The sequence below is a fragment of the Lipophrys pholis genome (assembly GCF_963383615.2).
Source record: "Lipophrys pholis genome assembly, chromosome: 3".
Lineage (NCBI taxonomy): Eukaryota > Metazoa > Chordata > Actinopteri > Blenniiformes > Blenniidae > Lipophrys > Lipophrys pholis.
Window position 1 is genome coordinate 34,367,752 of NC_137627.1, and position 17,319 is coordinate 34,385,070.

At 38.8% G+C, this 17,319-nt stretch overlaps 1 protein-coding gene across 1 annotated transcript; it reads left to right on the forward strand.

Annotated features, from left to right (window-relative positions):
• The first annotated feature begins 7,270 nt into the window (after positions 1-7,270).
• On the forward strand, positions 7,271-17,267 carry slc47a3 (solute carrier family 47 member 3). The gene is made up of 17 exons (XM_080458972.1): positions 7,271-7,529; positions 7,667-7,768; positions 7,843-7,911; positions 8,005-8,153; positions 8,248-8,290; positions 9,421-9,465; positions 10,510-10,607; positions 10,674-10,771; positions 11,082-11,195; positions 11,272-11,339; positions 11,709-11,817; positions 13,997-14,072; positions 14,284-14,353; positions 14,471-14,603; positions 14,712-14,806; positions 14,899-14,941; positions 16,394-17,267. Exons 1-17 carry the CDS (start codon positions 7,398-7,400, stop codon positions 16,600-16,602), a joined length of 1,653 nt encoding a protein of 550 aa, XP_080315098.1. The 5' UTR covers positions 7,271-7,397; the 3' UTR covers positions 16,603-17,267.
• The last annotated feature ends 52 nt before the right edge of the window (positions 17,268-17,319 follow it).

Sequence of the window (17,319 nt, forward strand, 5' to 3'; positions counted from 1 at the left end):
ACTCGGACCTCTGGTTCTGAGGTGGAAAACCAGAGTCCTGGACTTGGTTGGTGCGGCCTTCTGAGCGGCACATGGAAACACATTGCATTTTCAACAGAACATCATTCTAACTATTCTCTGCCCAGACAACAGCTCTCACCCTTCTTGGGTTGGTTCTGGACAGCACCGTCCGTGGTTTGGACTACAGAAGATGTAGTCCAAACTGGATCCTGCTCGTCCAGTGGCTGGTGTTGGTTCTGTCTCTTTGTTTCTGCTTGGTGCTCTCTAATACCATCCTGAGGAGGGAAAGAGATGTCTCTCCCTCGATGGTCAGATTGAAAAGCAGAGAGATTTGGTAGAAAGTGAGTCTCACCAACTTCAGTTTTGGACCCCTGTGGTGTTCGGGTCGGATTCAAGCACCCTCATTGGCCACTTCCGGGGTCTGGCTCGCTCCCCTGCTGTTTTATGGCCTATCCATTGTTGCTGGTGTTTTCCTTCGGGGGAAAAACCTCTGGAGGAGTTCATGAAATCTTCAGCCCCCAACACATCCCATGAATCATCAGTAATGTAGGGTTCTCTCCATTTTCTTCACGTTTAGAGTCTTTTGTTCTCTGCACACATCTGTGTAGTTTCATTACAAAATCAAGCAACAGCGCCCTTCTGTGGCCCGGCATACTAACTACACCATTGCCTTTGTGTCTGTTGCTGCAGTGAAAACACACTCCTTTTTTTTAAAGGATTAGGTGTTGTCAAGTGAAATGTTGTCGTGTAAACGGGGCCTATATCACGGCATTAATTACACAAGCCTACTTGTTTTCTCCACTGAGCCAAAACTGGTGTCCAGTTGAGGCTTCGGGGCCACAATGGGACACAAAATGGCACAATTAAAGTTTTTTGTATGAATTTCCAGGACATTGCATGGATGTCTTTTCTGAGTCATATGAACATCAATGAAAAAAAAAATGCGACTCCACCGGAAATCAAATCCACATTAACATGCACAAAATAACCTCTGAAATATGTTAACACGCATCAACAAACCAATTATTGACAGCAAATACGCTTGACCATCAGAATTAAAAAAAAAAAAAAATGGTCCAGACTATCAGAGTCCTCAGCACCATCTTATCCAACACAGTGCTGAATATCAATAATACAGTTTATCGACATTACCTTCAGACAGAAGCCTCCGCAGACCTGGATCAGCTTCCTGTTGCTGCTCCTCAGAGTCCCCCACATTATTTTTCTGAGGCAATCCAAAACTTACGAGGTTTCCCTGTTTGAAATTGAGCGGCTGTCTGATTTTAAAGTGACGTTTCAGACTAGCGCCCACACACTTCAATGGTGAGGACAAGAATTACATGCAGGCCGGCAACTTTATTCAAGTGAAGGAGTGAAGATTCACCCTCATGCACAAGTACAGATAAAAAAAAATAAATTGCCTGATTTTACACATGATCATGACAAAACTGAAAACAAAAAAAAAAAGAAAAAAGAAATGAGTAGGAAAAAACAGCAATTTACCAATGTTTTAGAGACCCACCAAAATTTCACAAATCATGGTTGAAGGGGGGCTCCTGGCTCATTAAGGGGGGATTCGCCATTAAACAAAAAAAAAAACAACAAACAATTTTCATTACTTGTGGTTGGATTAAGATCCAGTGACCAGCAGAAATCAGATCATTAAATCCTCTACACCTCTTTATCCAGCTGAGACCACCAGGCGGTTGATCTGATCTACACTGGCAAAGAGGAAATGCAGAGTCCATCACAGTCCACCACAAGGCAAAGACAGAGATTCAATTTAGAGTTGACAAATTACTTCTCATATTCATGTACTTGGAGAGAATACAACACATCCACAGCATGGAGTGGGAAGATACCAAGACCCAAGTGAACAAAATGATGAAGTTAAGCTGGAATCAGACAACACAAGAAAACACAAAAGTGACCACATGTATGGTTTCCTGAGAGATATTTCAATAAAGTTTTTGGGGATTTCATAATTTCATATTTCTAAACATTACCAAGTCTTAAAACTTTCTTTTTAATTCTTCAATACTGAAAGATCTAAAGTCTGTGCAAAAGTCATTCATTTAGTGAAATGTCAGCATCTCTAACACTTTACCTTCTTAATGCTGCTCCAGCCTTTACCTTAAGGGAAATTCTCCTTTTAGATTCTTGCTCATGAGCACCGAATGACAGGGTGAATGATGAGTCACGAGACTCTACGACCACAGTTCATGTGTTCTTGGTGCCGCTTTACTCTCAAAAAAGAGCATTTTTAGGTGTAATTAGAGGGTTGAGGCGCTGCTACCCTGCTATTGTGTCCCTCTTCCTCTGAAGTTCTCCATAGACTGTTATGATGAAACTGCAAGCACAATTGAGCCCCAGACTGACATTTACATTTAGCCGATTCAAACTCACCAAACAAGGTTTTCTAGGTTTGAAAACGTGACCTAGCATTTAACGTTTTTTTTTTTTAATGTGACAAACCAGTGGAAGATCAGCTATTTCTGAACCGATTACTATAGAGATCCAAGCAATTGTTTTTACATGCTGTTTTCCAGTGACCATAAATGCAAGTTTAGCCTGCTGATGACACACTATTTGTCTGAGGGATCAAACGTGTGAAATGCAGCTCCTGTCGTCTTTGTTTTTCCATTCTCTTGACTGTTAATTTGAGTGAAAATTGTAGGTCTCTCCACTCTACAAAACAATGTAATTTGGCCTTGACCTGGATAATGTCACCACCATCTTTACATGACTTTAAGAGTCATATTTATGGCATTTGATTGTAGATACACTAAATTGTAATTGACAAAACCACTTAAATCAGTCTTCATTTTGAATTATGTTAAAATTAAACAAGATAGCAGACCCATCCGACTTAAAAGTCTATATTCCCTCAATTTCTCATATTCAGTATACCCATATTTAAGAAGAAAAAAATGTAAATCCAGCATTTATGATGGGAATTTGTCACAACCCTGTCTGTGGGTAATTAATCATGGGAAAATCAGTCCATTAATGACTGCACAGGCGTTTTAATTTCAGGCTGTGGTACTTAAATAATATATCTGGATTAAATCGCTTGATTAAAGCCAGTTTCCCAGAGATACTCTCTGTAAGAATATTTTGAATAATGTGTTTTTGGTTAATGAATCATTTCGATTTCATTGTTCTGCACTCTGTGAATAAGATGGGAATGAAAGCATTTTGACAAATCTTCAGAGTGATGAAACAGCTCCATCTGTTGGTACAGAAGGGAGGAGGTCATATAAACGCTTCCAAACGAAATTCATTGGAAGAAGGAATTAAATGTTGAATTTTGTTGTTTTAATTAATTAATTACTTAATGAAAAAGAGATTTGTGTGAGTGGTTCAAAAAGACACTAAACAACAGAGTCAGGAGAGGCGGCATGGTGGAATAGTGGTTCACAGTGAGGATTTTCTCCAGTTGACATCCAAAATTCTGGCTTTTTAAAAAAAAATCATAATTTAGATCACATGATATGATAAGAATGGGATCCAGTTTCCCAGGTCATAGTGGATTGTGAAATAAAAACAAAAATAGAATAAAATAACCTTGTTGTAATCAGTGAAGCACCTCTACATTCTCAGGGGGTCATTTCAGTTAAAGGTCCCATATTATGCGAAATTCACTTCCTAATGGTTTTCTAACGCAGTATGTGTCCCCATAGCCTGTACGAAGCCCCACAAGTGAAGAAAGTCTGTCATCTTCCTCTCTTGCTCCAGTTTTCAGTGAACGTGTGCTCACACAGACAATTCAGAGATTTTCCCTTCATGACATCATGCAGGGAAATAACTGCCACCTCTGGAAGTGATACTCACTTTGACCTTCCCACAGGGAGATAAAAACTTACTGATAGATTGACTAAATTCAGTGTAATATGAAAAACCACAACAGTTAGCAGGAGCTAGCGTTAGCTACTTGCTAGTAACTGGAACAACACATACGACCAAACTAACACATATTATATTTTTTAACTGACCATCTGAAATGTCTTGCTGCAGCCACAGAGTCTGAACGTCTTCCGGAGCTTCTCCTTCTGGCACAGATTCTGATTCAAAATGGTTTGGTTGCAAAACAGTGTTTCTACGAACCATAGCGATAAATCTACCGTAAACATTAGGATGAAATTCAGGACCAAGGCTGGATATGAGGAAATACACTTTGAATACAAAGTTGTTGAACCTCTGACACGATGTCAAATTAAACTGTTTTATATGGGCCCTTTACAATGGCCCCAAATCCTGAGAGCACATAGAGATATAGCTTTCTTTATCCCCGCCAGCAGCGCCCTTCAGGCTGCTCTGAGTGCTGCTGCATCCCCGTCCCTGAATGAAGCATCACTGTTAGATATGTCTTTATATTTTAATATTGACAGTGGGATGTAGCATGTAAAGCACAAATGAAGATTAATTCGAGTTGATCCCTCATTCTCAGCAGAGAGCGTACCTGCCTATGCCAAGTTTTCCTCCTGCTTATTTAAGTTGTTTTCCAGCATCTGTGTTTGCATTGTGACTGATCGGTGACCTGTCCCGGGTGTCTCCTTCTTTCAGCCAGGATAAAGACATTCATGAAATTGACCATGGTCTGTCCTTCAGTATATGCAAAACAAGAGCTGTTTGGAGGTCTCATGGACAAATATGAAAGACAAATGTGGTTCATGGAGTCCAGTTCAGAGCTGCAGCTTGCAGGGAGGTCTGTCATCAACACAAACCTGCACAGACAGCAAGTAGGGAAGAAGACCACATGATATTTCACATCCTGCACACGCCAAGCTTCACGGAAGGGTGGGTATGGTAAATGTGCCAGAAATTACATCTATTGTTCACATCAGCCGCAGAGAAAAATTGTAGGTCAGTGGAAGCTGCTCTGCGCCTGGAGGTTCACCTATTTTCAGCGGCACACATTTCTTGTCACTTTATTGTGTCTGACAGTGAAGGAAAAAAAAAACTTGCAGCTGCTGGTTAAATCAAAATCCTCACATTTCTACCTTTTATGGAGGCGACACAGGAGGGAAAAATGTGTACTTTATATCACCAATGACTGCATCTGAACTCTGAATTCTGATCTGTTTGATTATGCATTTGCAAGTTTTCATAGACTGCGTATGTACAAATGGTAGATGACATCACAAATGATGTGTTTGGTTATTTCAGCAACACACTTTACCTGATCAGACATATCAACCCTTTCACACAGCAAATTTCTAAAAACGCCTTCAAAGCCTAAACACAAGAAGATATCCAGAAAACTAGGAAGGGGTGGAGCTCTGAGCTCAAGGTGATGAGTAAACTGGCAGCAAGGAGACAGAAACCATGTCTGGTTAATTACATGATGAGATCCAACTGGAAAGATATAATATGGAGGGAATATCTCAAACAGGAAGTAAACCGACAGGATGTGAAATCGTGTACAACTGGAGGATTCATTACAGAAATGAATATATACGGCCTCACTATAAGCAGAGCTTTTGATTGGTTTGAAAAGTATATTAGAAAATATGTAAACAAGCATGACAGACTGTATGTTCCCATTTGTCCAACTAACTACAAACAGCTACAGGTTGAGTATCAGTACTGCTATGGTACAAGGTCGCTCTGGGAAGTGGCAGAACAGATAATAAATAAAAGGTAAATGTAATATGGGAAGAGCAAAAGAGCTTGAGAGCCTCCATGCTGCAACATGTGGTCTGACGAAATGTATTAAAACAACAATAAAAACAGTCACACCAAAATGTGGTCACTGACAGATATCCCTGCATAATGAAGTAACACTGTCAATTTGCCATAAAAACACATTTGATTATCTCATTTCACATTATAAATCTCTCACACACATAGAAGAGAGCAGGTTGAAATACTAATAAAAACAGAATTGGATTTGTCACCACAAATGTTTTTTTTTCTTATATTGGCTCAAAATTTCAGCGTCATCGACTGTACAATAACGTGTAACATCATTGTCCTAAATACTTTTATAAATGTGTCCTGTCACGTTCCTGTTTATGATGCCCTCTGACTCACATTTTTATGATTTCATCATGAAACCTTTTCATTTCCAGATTATACAAGGCACAATAAAGTAGGTTATATTGTATTTTCTACAATTTTCTATTGTCACACAGGTGTTCCCTGCTATGAGCTGTTAGTCTTGTGAATCCAGTCTTTTCACAATAATATATCCTCCATAATTGCGTAAAATGTGATAGTTTCACAATTTCTTCCACTTTTCTTCTTCTGCATTCTTCTCTGCTTTCACATCTGTATTTTATTAACAAAACTATCTCGGGTCTTTGTTTATGTGTTTTCCCCCATTTTCAGACTGTGGCTTTTTTCAGCTTTGAATAGTGTTTGAAAAAAAGTACTAATTGGAGTCTAAAACAAATATTTAATTAATTAAATGGAATAAAGTCAAATCAAAATGGTAAAATAAGCTAAGCAACACAACCATAAGCATACAGGTGCAACGATTGAGTGACTGTTTAAAGACTTACCAAAACATCTAAAAAAGTATGCTGTTGGTTTTTTTTTGAAGCAGACAATATTAACAGTGCTGTGCAAGTTATTTAAAAGAAAGAAAGAAAGAAAGAAAGAAAGAAAGAAAGAAAGAAAGAAAGAAAGAAAGAAAGAAAGAAAGAAAGAAAGAAAGAAAGAAAGAAAGAAAGAAGGAAAAAATATTACATTTACATGAATTGTTTTTTCTTGATCAATAGTTAAAATAAAAGTCAAGCCATTTATAATAATAATAATAATAATAATAATAATAATAATAATAATAATAATAATAATAATAATAATAATAATAATATTAAATTTGATAGAAGAAGAAAAGAAGAAGAACAAGAAAAAGAAGAAGAAGAAATTCTATTTTTAACGTAATGTTCATTCAAACGATCTCAAAGTGCTACAGGAAGAATTTAAAAGGTAAGTGAAAGAAAAGAAAAACAGTTAAAATTGTAGGTATTATTGTGTTTAAAATGAACACATAAAAGACAATTAAGAGAATGTATTTATTTTGTAGTTAGTTTAGTTAACTGTTTTCGTACAGTTTCTTTTTAATAGATTTATATAAAAGAGAAACATGTTTGGTCTTATATGTTAAGGAAGCTGATTTTTCTTCATCTAGTGGCTATAAACTGTCTTGTTCGACAGAAGATCGATGAAAGCACGTGGAGGCTGACAGTTCTATCGCGAGCTGTCAGTTTGTAAAAACGTTACCAGCTGTGTTGAAGTGAAATCTGCTCGTGACCAGCTGACTCACACCGGAAGTGACCACGTGGGTCGTTTCAGAGTAGAATTACAGCCACAGTCTCTGAGCCGCTCCAAACACAACAATCCAGCCAACCAAGCGGGGAGAATACTGGAGTCCTCAGCGGCTGAAGGACATGGAGACAGAGAGCCAGAACCCGCCTCAGTATTCCGGGAAGGGGCGCTGTTTGTTCAGAAGGATCCGCACTCTGGTCCCCGTTGGCGCTAAGGCTGAACTCATAGAGCTGTCCAAACTGTCCGGCCCAGTGGTGAGTGACCTGCTTCCACTAATGACCCTTCATTCACCGTCATGATATACGCTAAGGCTAATTTGACGTGATCTGAATTAAAGAAACAGAACAGTAAATTATTTAAACTGAGACCGGTTTTTTAATTTTCCATTTAGACTTTGGCCCAGTTCATGATTTATGGTGTGAGTTTGATCAGCACTATTTTCTGTGGCCACCTGGGAAAAAATGAACTGGCAGGAGTCTCTATAGCCATTTCTGTAAGTACAATGATTGATCTCACATTCTCAGTCTGTGGATTCCCTCTCATAGTGTTTTACTGTTCTATGTCCAGGTCATCAATGTGACAGGTATTTCCATTGGTATAGGTTTGGCATCGGCATGTGACACTCTGATTTCACAGGTACGGATCTTCATCGCAAATGATTTGTTTGTATGAATCGTGCTGATTTTCATAAAGTTCTAATAGGAATCAACCTTTTTACCCCGTCTTTAGACATACGGGAGTGGAAATCTCCTGAGAGTTGGCGTCATCATTCAAAGGGCCATCCTCATTTTGCTTCTGGCATGTTTTCCCTGCTGGGCAGTCCTCATCAACACCGAGTCCATCCTTTTGATTATCAAACAGGACCCCGAAGTGGCGAGGTTAGCTTATATATATATATATATATATATATATGTGTATGTACCTCCATTCTGGGAATTCAGACTGTAATTCTTAATATAACTCTCTCTGTAGGATTTGTCAGCTGTACATAAAGATCTTCATGCCGGCTCTTCCTGTGAGTGTGACCACTTTAAACTGTTGATGCCCTGGATGAGGAATGATGGAAACATTTAAGAAAACTCCAAACCAAGTCAAAGGCGGGACAGGGTGATGATGAATAGAAGGAAGGCTCAATTAATTCATTAATTAATCAATTTTTTCTGGAATAATCCAACAAAAAGACTAATCAGAAGTCAGAATTAGTGCCCAGCTGAATTTGATAGCATGTAGAGGGTGTGCGAACAGTAATGTGTAGAATAGTGCACATTAACTTCAACACAGATGAAAATATAGAGATATTCCTTATAGACATGATACATACCCTTCAATTATATCTCTCTACAAATACCCTGAGCTGATCCCTGTATATAGCACAGGTCGTATGCCTTCACAGGTTTGCAAGTGGAGTAACAGAGGTTAGATCAGGAGTCTGCAACCTGCATCAAAATTATATGGAAACAAACTTTTAGCATATTTACACACCAGTTATTTTCCAAAAGACTCATAACCCTGGGCTAAGGGCTTTTAAAAAAACAACTAAAATGAGATATATTGCTAGAATAAATATAGGTGGGGAAAATGCTTAAACCGCTTAAAAAAAAGAAAAGAAAAACACTATGATTACTAAAAGAAAAACAAGCTAAAAAAATAAGAGAAAAACATGCACAACTGCCTAAAAGAAACCCAAAATTGTCTGAGAATATGTTCAATAGGAGGCATGAAACGGCTAAAAACAGCTGAAAATGTAATTAAATGTTTCCCATCCTAAAATGTAATTGAAACTTCAGGAATCCAAATGTTTGTGAACATTTCATTAGTTAAATGAAAACTATACATGGAACTTCTAAAGTTGTGTTCGCCTCATTTCACAGGTAAACGTGTTGTAATACCTCGGCTGAAAGGTGCTAAATTCAAACCAAAATACAAGAAATATTTTGTACTATCCAACTGACAGTAATTCACATTTTACCAGAAAAGCACTTGCATCAATCTGTAGCCCCAGAAATCCACGAGAACACAGACAGTAAGAAGTGTGTGTATTATATGTAAATGTCATGGAGCTTTTAAATTATATTTAAAAAAAAAAAAAAGTTTGTCAGATGTTCAGAAATCTTTTGTGTTTTTCCATTTTGCTCTGTTTTACAGGCTGCATTTATGTTTTCACTAGAATCAAGATATCTGCAAAACCAGGTGGGTTCACCTGGTTCACCCGCTTTTACTTTGGTCGTCAGCCATCTCTTGTTTCTTTACATTCATATAAATGATGCCAAACTGCTTTAATGTAGTGTTTTAGTAATTCATACTTTCCAGTGGCCTGTACTACGAACTGTGATCAACATATCCAGGATCTCTCTGTTCATGACTGATTCTGATCACCATTACTTCCAAGCAGGTTATCAACTCGCTGGTTCAACCCAGACCTACGTGTGCGCGTTCACGTGAAAGGGGCGGAGTCTGCAGCGTCTGACCAATCGCACACAGAGAAACTCTGCAGCGCATCGTCACTGATCTTCTTTTACTTTAGATTTTCCATTCAGTTGTTTTGAGGCTGAGTTTCTCTTGTGTTTTGTGTTGGAATATTAATTCATCACCGTGACTGCACGAGTAGTTCTGGTTCCATAAATTCATGTTTCTGCAGTTCTGTCAGGTGTGATCATGAACCTCATTATTCCAGATCAACACTCGTGGAACGAAACAAACTTGGAACCAGTCAAGAATAAAAACCTCCTTCAAAGCCTCAGTGGCCAGGATTTATTTTATGTCAAAAAGATCTAAATTAATTTCTCATCTCCGCTCCGCTGCACCTCAGCGCTGAACCTGAGCACCAATCACCGTCATTTAAGAATGGGCGGGGCATTTTCCAAGAGATCTGATTGGTCAGGAGGCGGAGCTTTGACCTCTTATCGAGACCATAAACTGCTCCGGAGCAGGGTAGACTTTCAGCGTCAGTTATCAGGTGATTTATCCTGGTGAGAAGTGAGTGAGCGTCGAAGTACAGAAACCCAGAGTTAATCCTTGAAGTTATCTCGATAAGAGAAAATCTAGCGTCGTAGTACAGGCCTCAGGTCTCTGTAGTTCTATGGTCATAGTTCTATCTGCACTACTCACTTTACTTCGCAAAATAATTCGCAATGTTTTTTTAATGTTTGAAAGTGATCTGGATGTGACTTCCACCACTTTTCCAAACCTTAAAAGCACAATGTGATATTTTTTTCCCTTTCTTTTTTCTCCTAGGGTGTTGTTTATCCACTAATAATCACAGGCTTTCTGGTCAATCTGCTTAACGTGCTCATCAACTACATCCTTCTCTTCGTGTTTGATCTGGGAGTGGAGTGAGTATGTTTATTTATTTTCTTCATCCTCTTGACCATTTCATTTAAATAAAATTTTGATTACAGAGGCTCGGCTATCGCCAACTCCATCTCGCAGTTCTCCATGGCCGGGAGTCTCCATGGTTACGTCATGTGGAAAGGTCTCTATAAAAGCACCTGGGTAGGTGAGTGCCATGTCTGCATTGTACCACGGTGATATTCAGCATAATCAGTGGTATACTGCAATACAGAGTCCAAAACTGCAAGGTGAGTCAGCGGTGAGAGTTACAAATTCACAACTGAAACCGACATAAGCGCTTCAATTCAATCAGGTTTTATTCACACTTTATGAATAATGAACTGAACTGCATCATGGTTCTTCTCATAACACACCAATGAAAACAACATATTTCCATCTCGTGATATAAGGTTGCTAAGCCCAACAGCAAAACTGCCAATCTAAAACGAACTGCACAATGTGCTTGAACTGTACAGGCTGGTCCAAAGAGAGCCTGGTGAACTGGGACTCGTACGCCAGGTTGGCCATCCCCGGGATGATCATGCTGTGTGCCGAGTGGTGGACGTATGAGATTGGAAGTTTTCTTGCAGGTCCGCTCACAGGGTGGTTTCTGAAGCGTCTACCTGTTTTAAACAATGATGTCTAACAGTTGTTTGTCATTTGAAGGGATAATCAGTGAGGTAGAACTTGGAGCTCAGTCAGTTGTATTTCAACTAGCCAACACTGCGTACATGGTGAGTTTACCTTTTTTTTTTTTTTTTTTTTTTTTTTAAATGTATATTTATAATTTTATTTGATTTAAAATGCAGTCATACCCTTTTCTGGACTAAATAATACAAAAAAAATGTTTTAATGACTTATTCACCTTAATGTGAATATATGACAGGATCCACTCATCCCTGTACAGTTTCATTTTAATCCTCATTATCTTTAATGCCTCTACAAATCCGAAATGTGATGATTCTTAAATTGCTATAAAGTATAGTTGTCTTTTTTTTTGTGTGTGTTTCAGTATTTTGGTTACAGTAAAACACGTATACAAAGTAAAGTATAATCTGTGTTTATTCATGGACAGGGTGTTAATGTTATGCTTTGGTTGTTAGTTTCCGTTGGGTTTTGGTGTCGCTGGCAGTGTGAGAGTGGGGAACGCTTTGGGAGCCGGACAGACCGAACACGCCAAGCTGTCTGCTAAACTGGCTCTGTTCTGTGCAGGTCAGTAGATATGTCAATTTTTACATCTCAAGGGGGCAGCAGTGGTCAATAGGGAGCCCCTGGCTTTGCCTGGTCCAAGGCAATTAAAAGACTTTAACTTTTTTATTAAACCCAGAACACTTTTAGGAAAGTTTGCATTCCTTTTATTTTGAAGGCTTCTGCTTTTGTATATCTACTGAAGAGTATTTGGGGCCACTGAAATTTATAAATTTTTTAAATTCTGTGGTCAAAGAAACCCCCTCATGCACTTAAAAAAAGGTCAAACATCTGAGTTGAGACTTTTTTTTTTTTCCACTGAGGAAAAAAAATATATAATTTTTTTTTGGGAGATTTGTTTTGTCAGTGGCCCTAATACTCTTCCGTAGTATATCAGTGACATTGGACGGGTACATCAACACTGCAACATGATTTATAATTTCACTTACAGTACAGACCAAAAGTTTGGACACACCTTCTTATTCAAAGAGTTTTCTTTATTTTCATGACTATGAAAATTGTAGATTCACACTGAAGGCATCAAAACTATGAACTAACACATGTGGAATTATATACTTAACAAAAAAGTGTGAAACAACTGAAAACACGCCTTATATTCTAGGTTCTTCAAAGTAGCCACCTTTTGCTTTGATTACTGCTTCGCACACTCTTGGCATTCTCTTGATGAGCTTCAAGAGGTAGTCATCTGAAATGGTCTTCCAACAGTCTTGAAGGAGTTCCCAGAGATGCTTAGCACTTGTTGGCCCTTTTGCCTTCACTCTGCGGTCCAGCTCACCCCAAACCATCTCGATTGGGTTCAGGTCCGGTGACTGGGTGGAGGCCAGGTCATCTGGCGCAGCACCCCATCACTCTCCTTGGTCAATAGCCCTTACACAGCCTGGAGGTGTGTTTGGGGTCATTGTCCTGTTGAAAAATAAATGATGGTCCAACTAAACGCAAACCGGATGGAATAGCATGCCGCTGCAAGATGCTGTGGTAGCCATGCTGGTTCAGTATGCCTTCAATTTTGAATAAATCCCCAACAGTGTCACCAGCAAAGCACCCCCACACCATCACACCTCCTCCTCCATGCTTCACGGTGGGAACCAGGCATGTAGAGTCCATCCGTTCACCTTTTCTGCGTCGCACAAAGACACGGTGGTTGGAACCAAAGATCTCAAATTTGGACTCATCAGACCAAAGCACAGATTTCCACTGGTCTAATGTCCATTCCTTGTGTTCTTTAGCCCAAACAAGTCTCTTCTGCTTGTTGCCTGTCCTTAGCAGTGGTTTCCTAGCATATATTCTACCATGAAGGCCTGATTCACACAGTCTCCTCTTAACAGTTGTTCTAGAGATGTGTCTGCTGCTAGAACTCTGTGTGGCATTGACCTGCTCTCTAATCTGAGCTGCTGTTAACCTGCGATTTCTGAGGCTGGTGACTCGGATGAACTTATCCTCCGCAGCAGAGGTGACTCTTGGTCTTCCTTTCCTGGGGCGGTCCTCATGTGAGCCAGTTTCTTTGTAGCGCTTGATGGTTTTTGCGACTGCACTTGGGGACACTTTCAAAGCTTTCCCAATTTTTTGGACTGACTGACCTTCATTTCTTAAAGTAATGATGGCCACTCGTTTTTCTTTACTTAGCTGCTTTTTTCTTGCCATAATACCAATTCTAACAGTCTATTCAGTAGGACTATCAGCTGTGTATCCACCTGACTTCTGCGCAACACAACTGATGGTCCCAACCCCATTTATAAGGCAAGAAATCCCACTTATTAAACCTGACAGGGCACACCTGTGAAGTGAAAACCCTTTCAGGTGACTACCTCTTGAAGCTCATCAAGAGAATGCAGAGTGTGTCCATAGCAGTAATCAGAGCAAAAGGAGGCTACTTTGAAGAACCTAGAATATAAGGCGTGTTTTCAGTTGTTTTACACTTTTTGTTAAGTACATATTTCCACATGTGTTAATTCATAGTTTCGATGCCTTCAGTGTGAATCTACAATGTCAATAGTCATGAAAATAAAGAAAACTCTTTGAATGAGAAGGTGTGTCCAAACTTTTGGTCTGTACTGTATGTGCACCTACGTCAGCTAGAGGTTTCAAATCTGTGTTACCAAGAACATTCAGTAAGGGGTCAAAGTGAATGTGTTTGTCTCGCTTCATTATCTCACTCCCTCTTTTGGCTTGTTCTTCATCACAGGGTCAGTCGCTATCTGTTTTGCAGTTCTTTTCGAAGGCCTCAAGGACAAAATCTCTTATGTTTTTACATACGACGAGTGAGTATATGAATATTTAGTGTTTTTGGCACTGCGGCTCGTTACTTTGGGAGAGCCAAGTGGTTACCTCGATGGCCTTTTACCATTTTGTGGCCCATAATCTTACACTTATTAACAGTTAAATGTTTTTGTGGTTGCACACTGCCGCACTGCGAGGCTTAACAGAATATTTTCCGATCAGTCATGGAATTTTGTTTGTGTATTCTTTCAGGCAAATTAGAAAAAGAGTCTCTGAGGTTGTGTCTATTTATGCTCCATTCCTAATCATGGATGGAATAGCTGTAAGTAACTTCCACTGTGTCAAAGCCACATAATGTCTCCATGTGATTTTTATTTTTTATTTTTTTTAAGACATATTGTCATGTCTAACCACATCTTATTTTGTCCTGCATGACTAGGCTGCCAGCAGTGGCATTATAAGAGGAGCAGGTAAACAGAAAATTGGAGCTTTTTGCATCATTTTGGGGTATTACGGCATGGGTCTTCCCACTGGAGTGATACTGATGTTTGTGGCCAAATTAGGAATCGTAGGTAAGACATACAGCATAGAAATATTTATTTTTGGGTAATTTCATGAATCTTCAGATTCCCACTGCACGGTCAACATTTCACTCCAAAAGTAATATGAACTGTCCTCAGGTCTGTGGCTCGGGTTGCTCGTCTGTGCCTTCTTCCAGTGCTTGTTTTTGACCGTCTATCTGATGAGAATGAACTGGATGGAAGCTACAGTCGAGGTCGGTATTCACTGGTTAATCGGCCCTTTTAAGAAGGCTTGCAGCTGCGTTATTTTAACACGATCTTTCCTCGTGGGTTTTCCTTCCTCCAGGCTCAGGTCAGAGCAGGAGTTTGTAGCCACTCCACGGACAAAGGTAGGATTTACACTGCTCCGGTTTAAGACCTTGTTGTTGTATTACTTCACTGCTGCTGCTGTAAAACATTGAGTTCATGTTTAAATGTGGACAGTAATTGAAGAAAGAGCGCCACATCAGTCACATTATTGACAACAAGCATCAGAATGTGTAGAATGTACATTGATTTATCATCGCCGGGTAATTGGAAGGTGGGACTTTAAACGGTGGGAGCCTTTGCTGGTCAGGTGTCCCACTCGGAAGAAGACGAGAAAACTTTGACCGCTGAAACGTTTAATAAGACGAGTGGACAGGTGGGAACTATGGAGGCTTTATGTGCATGTATTTGACTTTAGGGCACGAGAATAAGGATGTTTGTGTTTTGGCTCAATTCCCAAACGCACCTTGTTGAAGTTTATTTCTTAAATTATGAATAAAAACTAATCCGGTACCTTTTTAAACCAAGTCATTTTCTCTTTGATAGTCTCGAGGATGTAGATATAGTAAATAAAGGAACTCTTGTAAAAGTTTATGACCCAGTACTGACTCACTTTTAATGTATAACCTTTGTAATGAAACACACGACATAGCTCACATTATGAAAGGCTCTTATGTGATCTTATTACTACGCTAAAGCAAATACACTTCATAAGATTATCTCAATTATTCATCCATTTCATCTTGCATCCACCATTTTTAAATGTTAAACCTCTGATTTCCCTTCTGCTCCCAAATTCTCTACATAAAATGTAGACAAGCATTTTAAAAAGTTATAACTTAAACCTACACAGTATACGTTTGAGCACTGTGGACATACAGACAGCAGGCTTAAACCAAAAAAAAGTAATATATTGAAAAAGTAAAATAGTGATACAATATCAAACAAGTAAATGATACTCATGGTGTGAGGTATTGTATGAGGTTGCAGTTGTCATTTACTACTCAGAGAAACAATCAAAAATAAACTTTACAAAACAACTTTATTTAACAAATGTTCACATATATGTGAACAATGTGAATAACCCTGTTATGGGATGAATCAATTATTTTGAACTCTGTTAGTCAGGTGTCAATCCACATAAAAGCCAAATTTATTAAGAATTTTATTAATCGACTAAACTATCAACTCAAATATATTTAATTAGTCAAAGAACAATGAACCTGACTATCATTGATTTCACGGAAAAAACATTAGCTTTTAATAGTAATCAAAATTAGGATACATGTTTGAGAGTAAATCAATTAAACAATCTTAAAAAAATTGCAATGTCTCAGTCAAAATTTTATCTAAACTGTAATCTAGACAGTTTGGATCGTTTGGACGTTGCACATCATAAAAATCAACATGTTTTGTCTCATTCAGCTTATTGTTGTACTTCATATTTATTTCTATTAAACTGAAATGTCACATTGTACCTTTTTTTTTTTTTTTTTAAATGGTAACAGTTAATGCATTTTGATTCATACGTTCAGGTCCTGAACCAGAAGATCAAGAGAACGCACCAGAGCAGACTGACGTCAGTGAGCTGATCGAAGTGGAGGAAACTGCGATCAAAGTGAAGGAGGTTTCGCCCACTTTCAGGATGCTGGTTATCCGTAGGGGCCTCACTCTCGCTGTCATGCTGTCCATTTTGATTTCTGGTATCACTTTGAGCTTTTTAATCCCAAACTTAATTACATGACGTAGAGTGCAGGTTTCAGTGGGGGTAACTCGTCGGCCAACATTGCTGGAAACGAAGCGAGCATTTGCTTCGCTGGTAACCAGAGCAGCACAGAAGAGATGCAAAGGAGCATAAGGTTGAAGGGCACGGAGACCGAGAGGCGGCTTATGGTCAATTGATTAATCTCTGTAATCAATCATAAGAACCAGACAGAAGATCACTGGTAAATTGAAGCAAATGCAAGAATGTGAGAGAAATACTTGGTGATATTTGTTCTAACAGCATTACCACCATAGTGTTTGGCCCCTTTTGCTTTAACAAAATGTCTTAAAGTCCCAGTTCGTGCAGCTGATTCATACATTCACGTTAAGAATATGAAATGCGAAACACTGTACACATCGGTATTGTACTAGAAAACAGCTGCAATGTTTTTAAACACGCACCCAATGAGAGTAATGAGTTGTATTTAGTGCACTTTTTTTGACACATTTGCCTTGACATTCTACAAAGTGAAGATTGTTTTAGTGTCGCGATTATATATAATTTATATTTACAGGGAAATGATCAAAATAGGTGTTATTTGGGTCAAATTGTTTTCACTGTGCAAGAGATTTGATTGTATAATTGTTTCTTCATATTGTAAATCCTTAAAATAAAGAAATATCCTTCACAATACCTTTTGGATTAAAATGATCAATTTACACATTTTTTTGGAGTGTCCCGCAAAGAGTTAGCAAT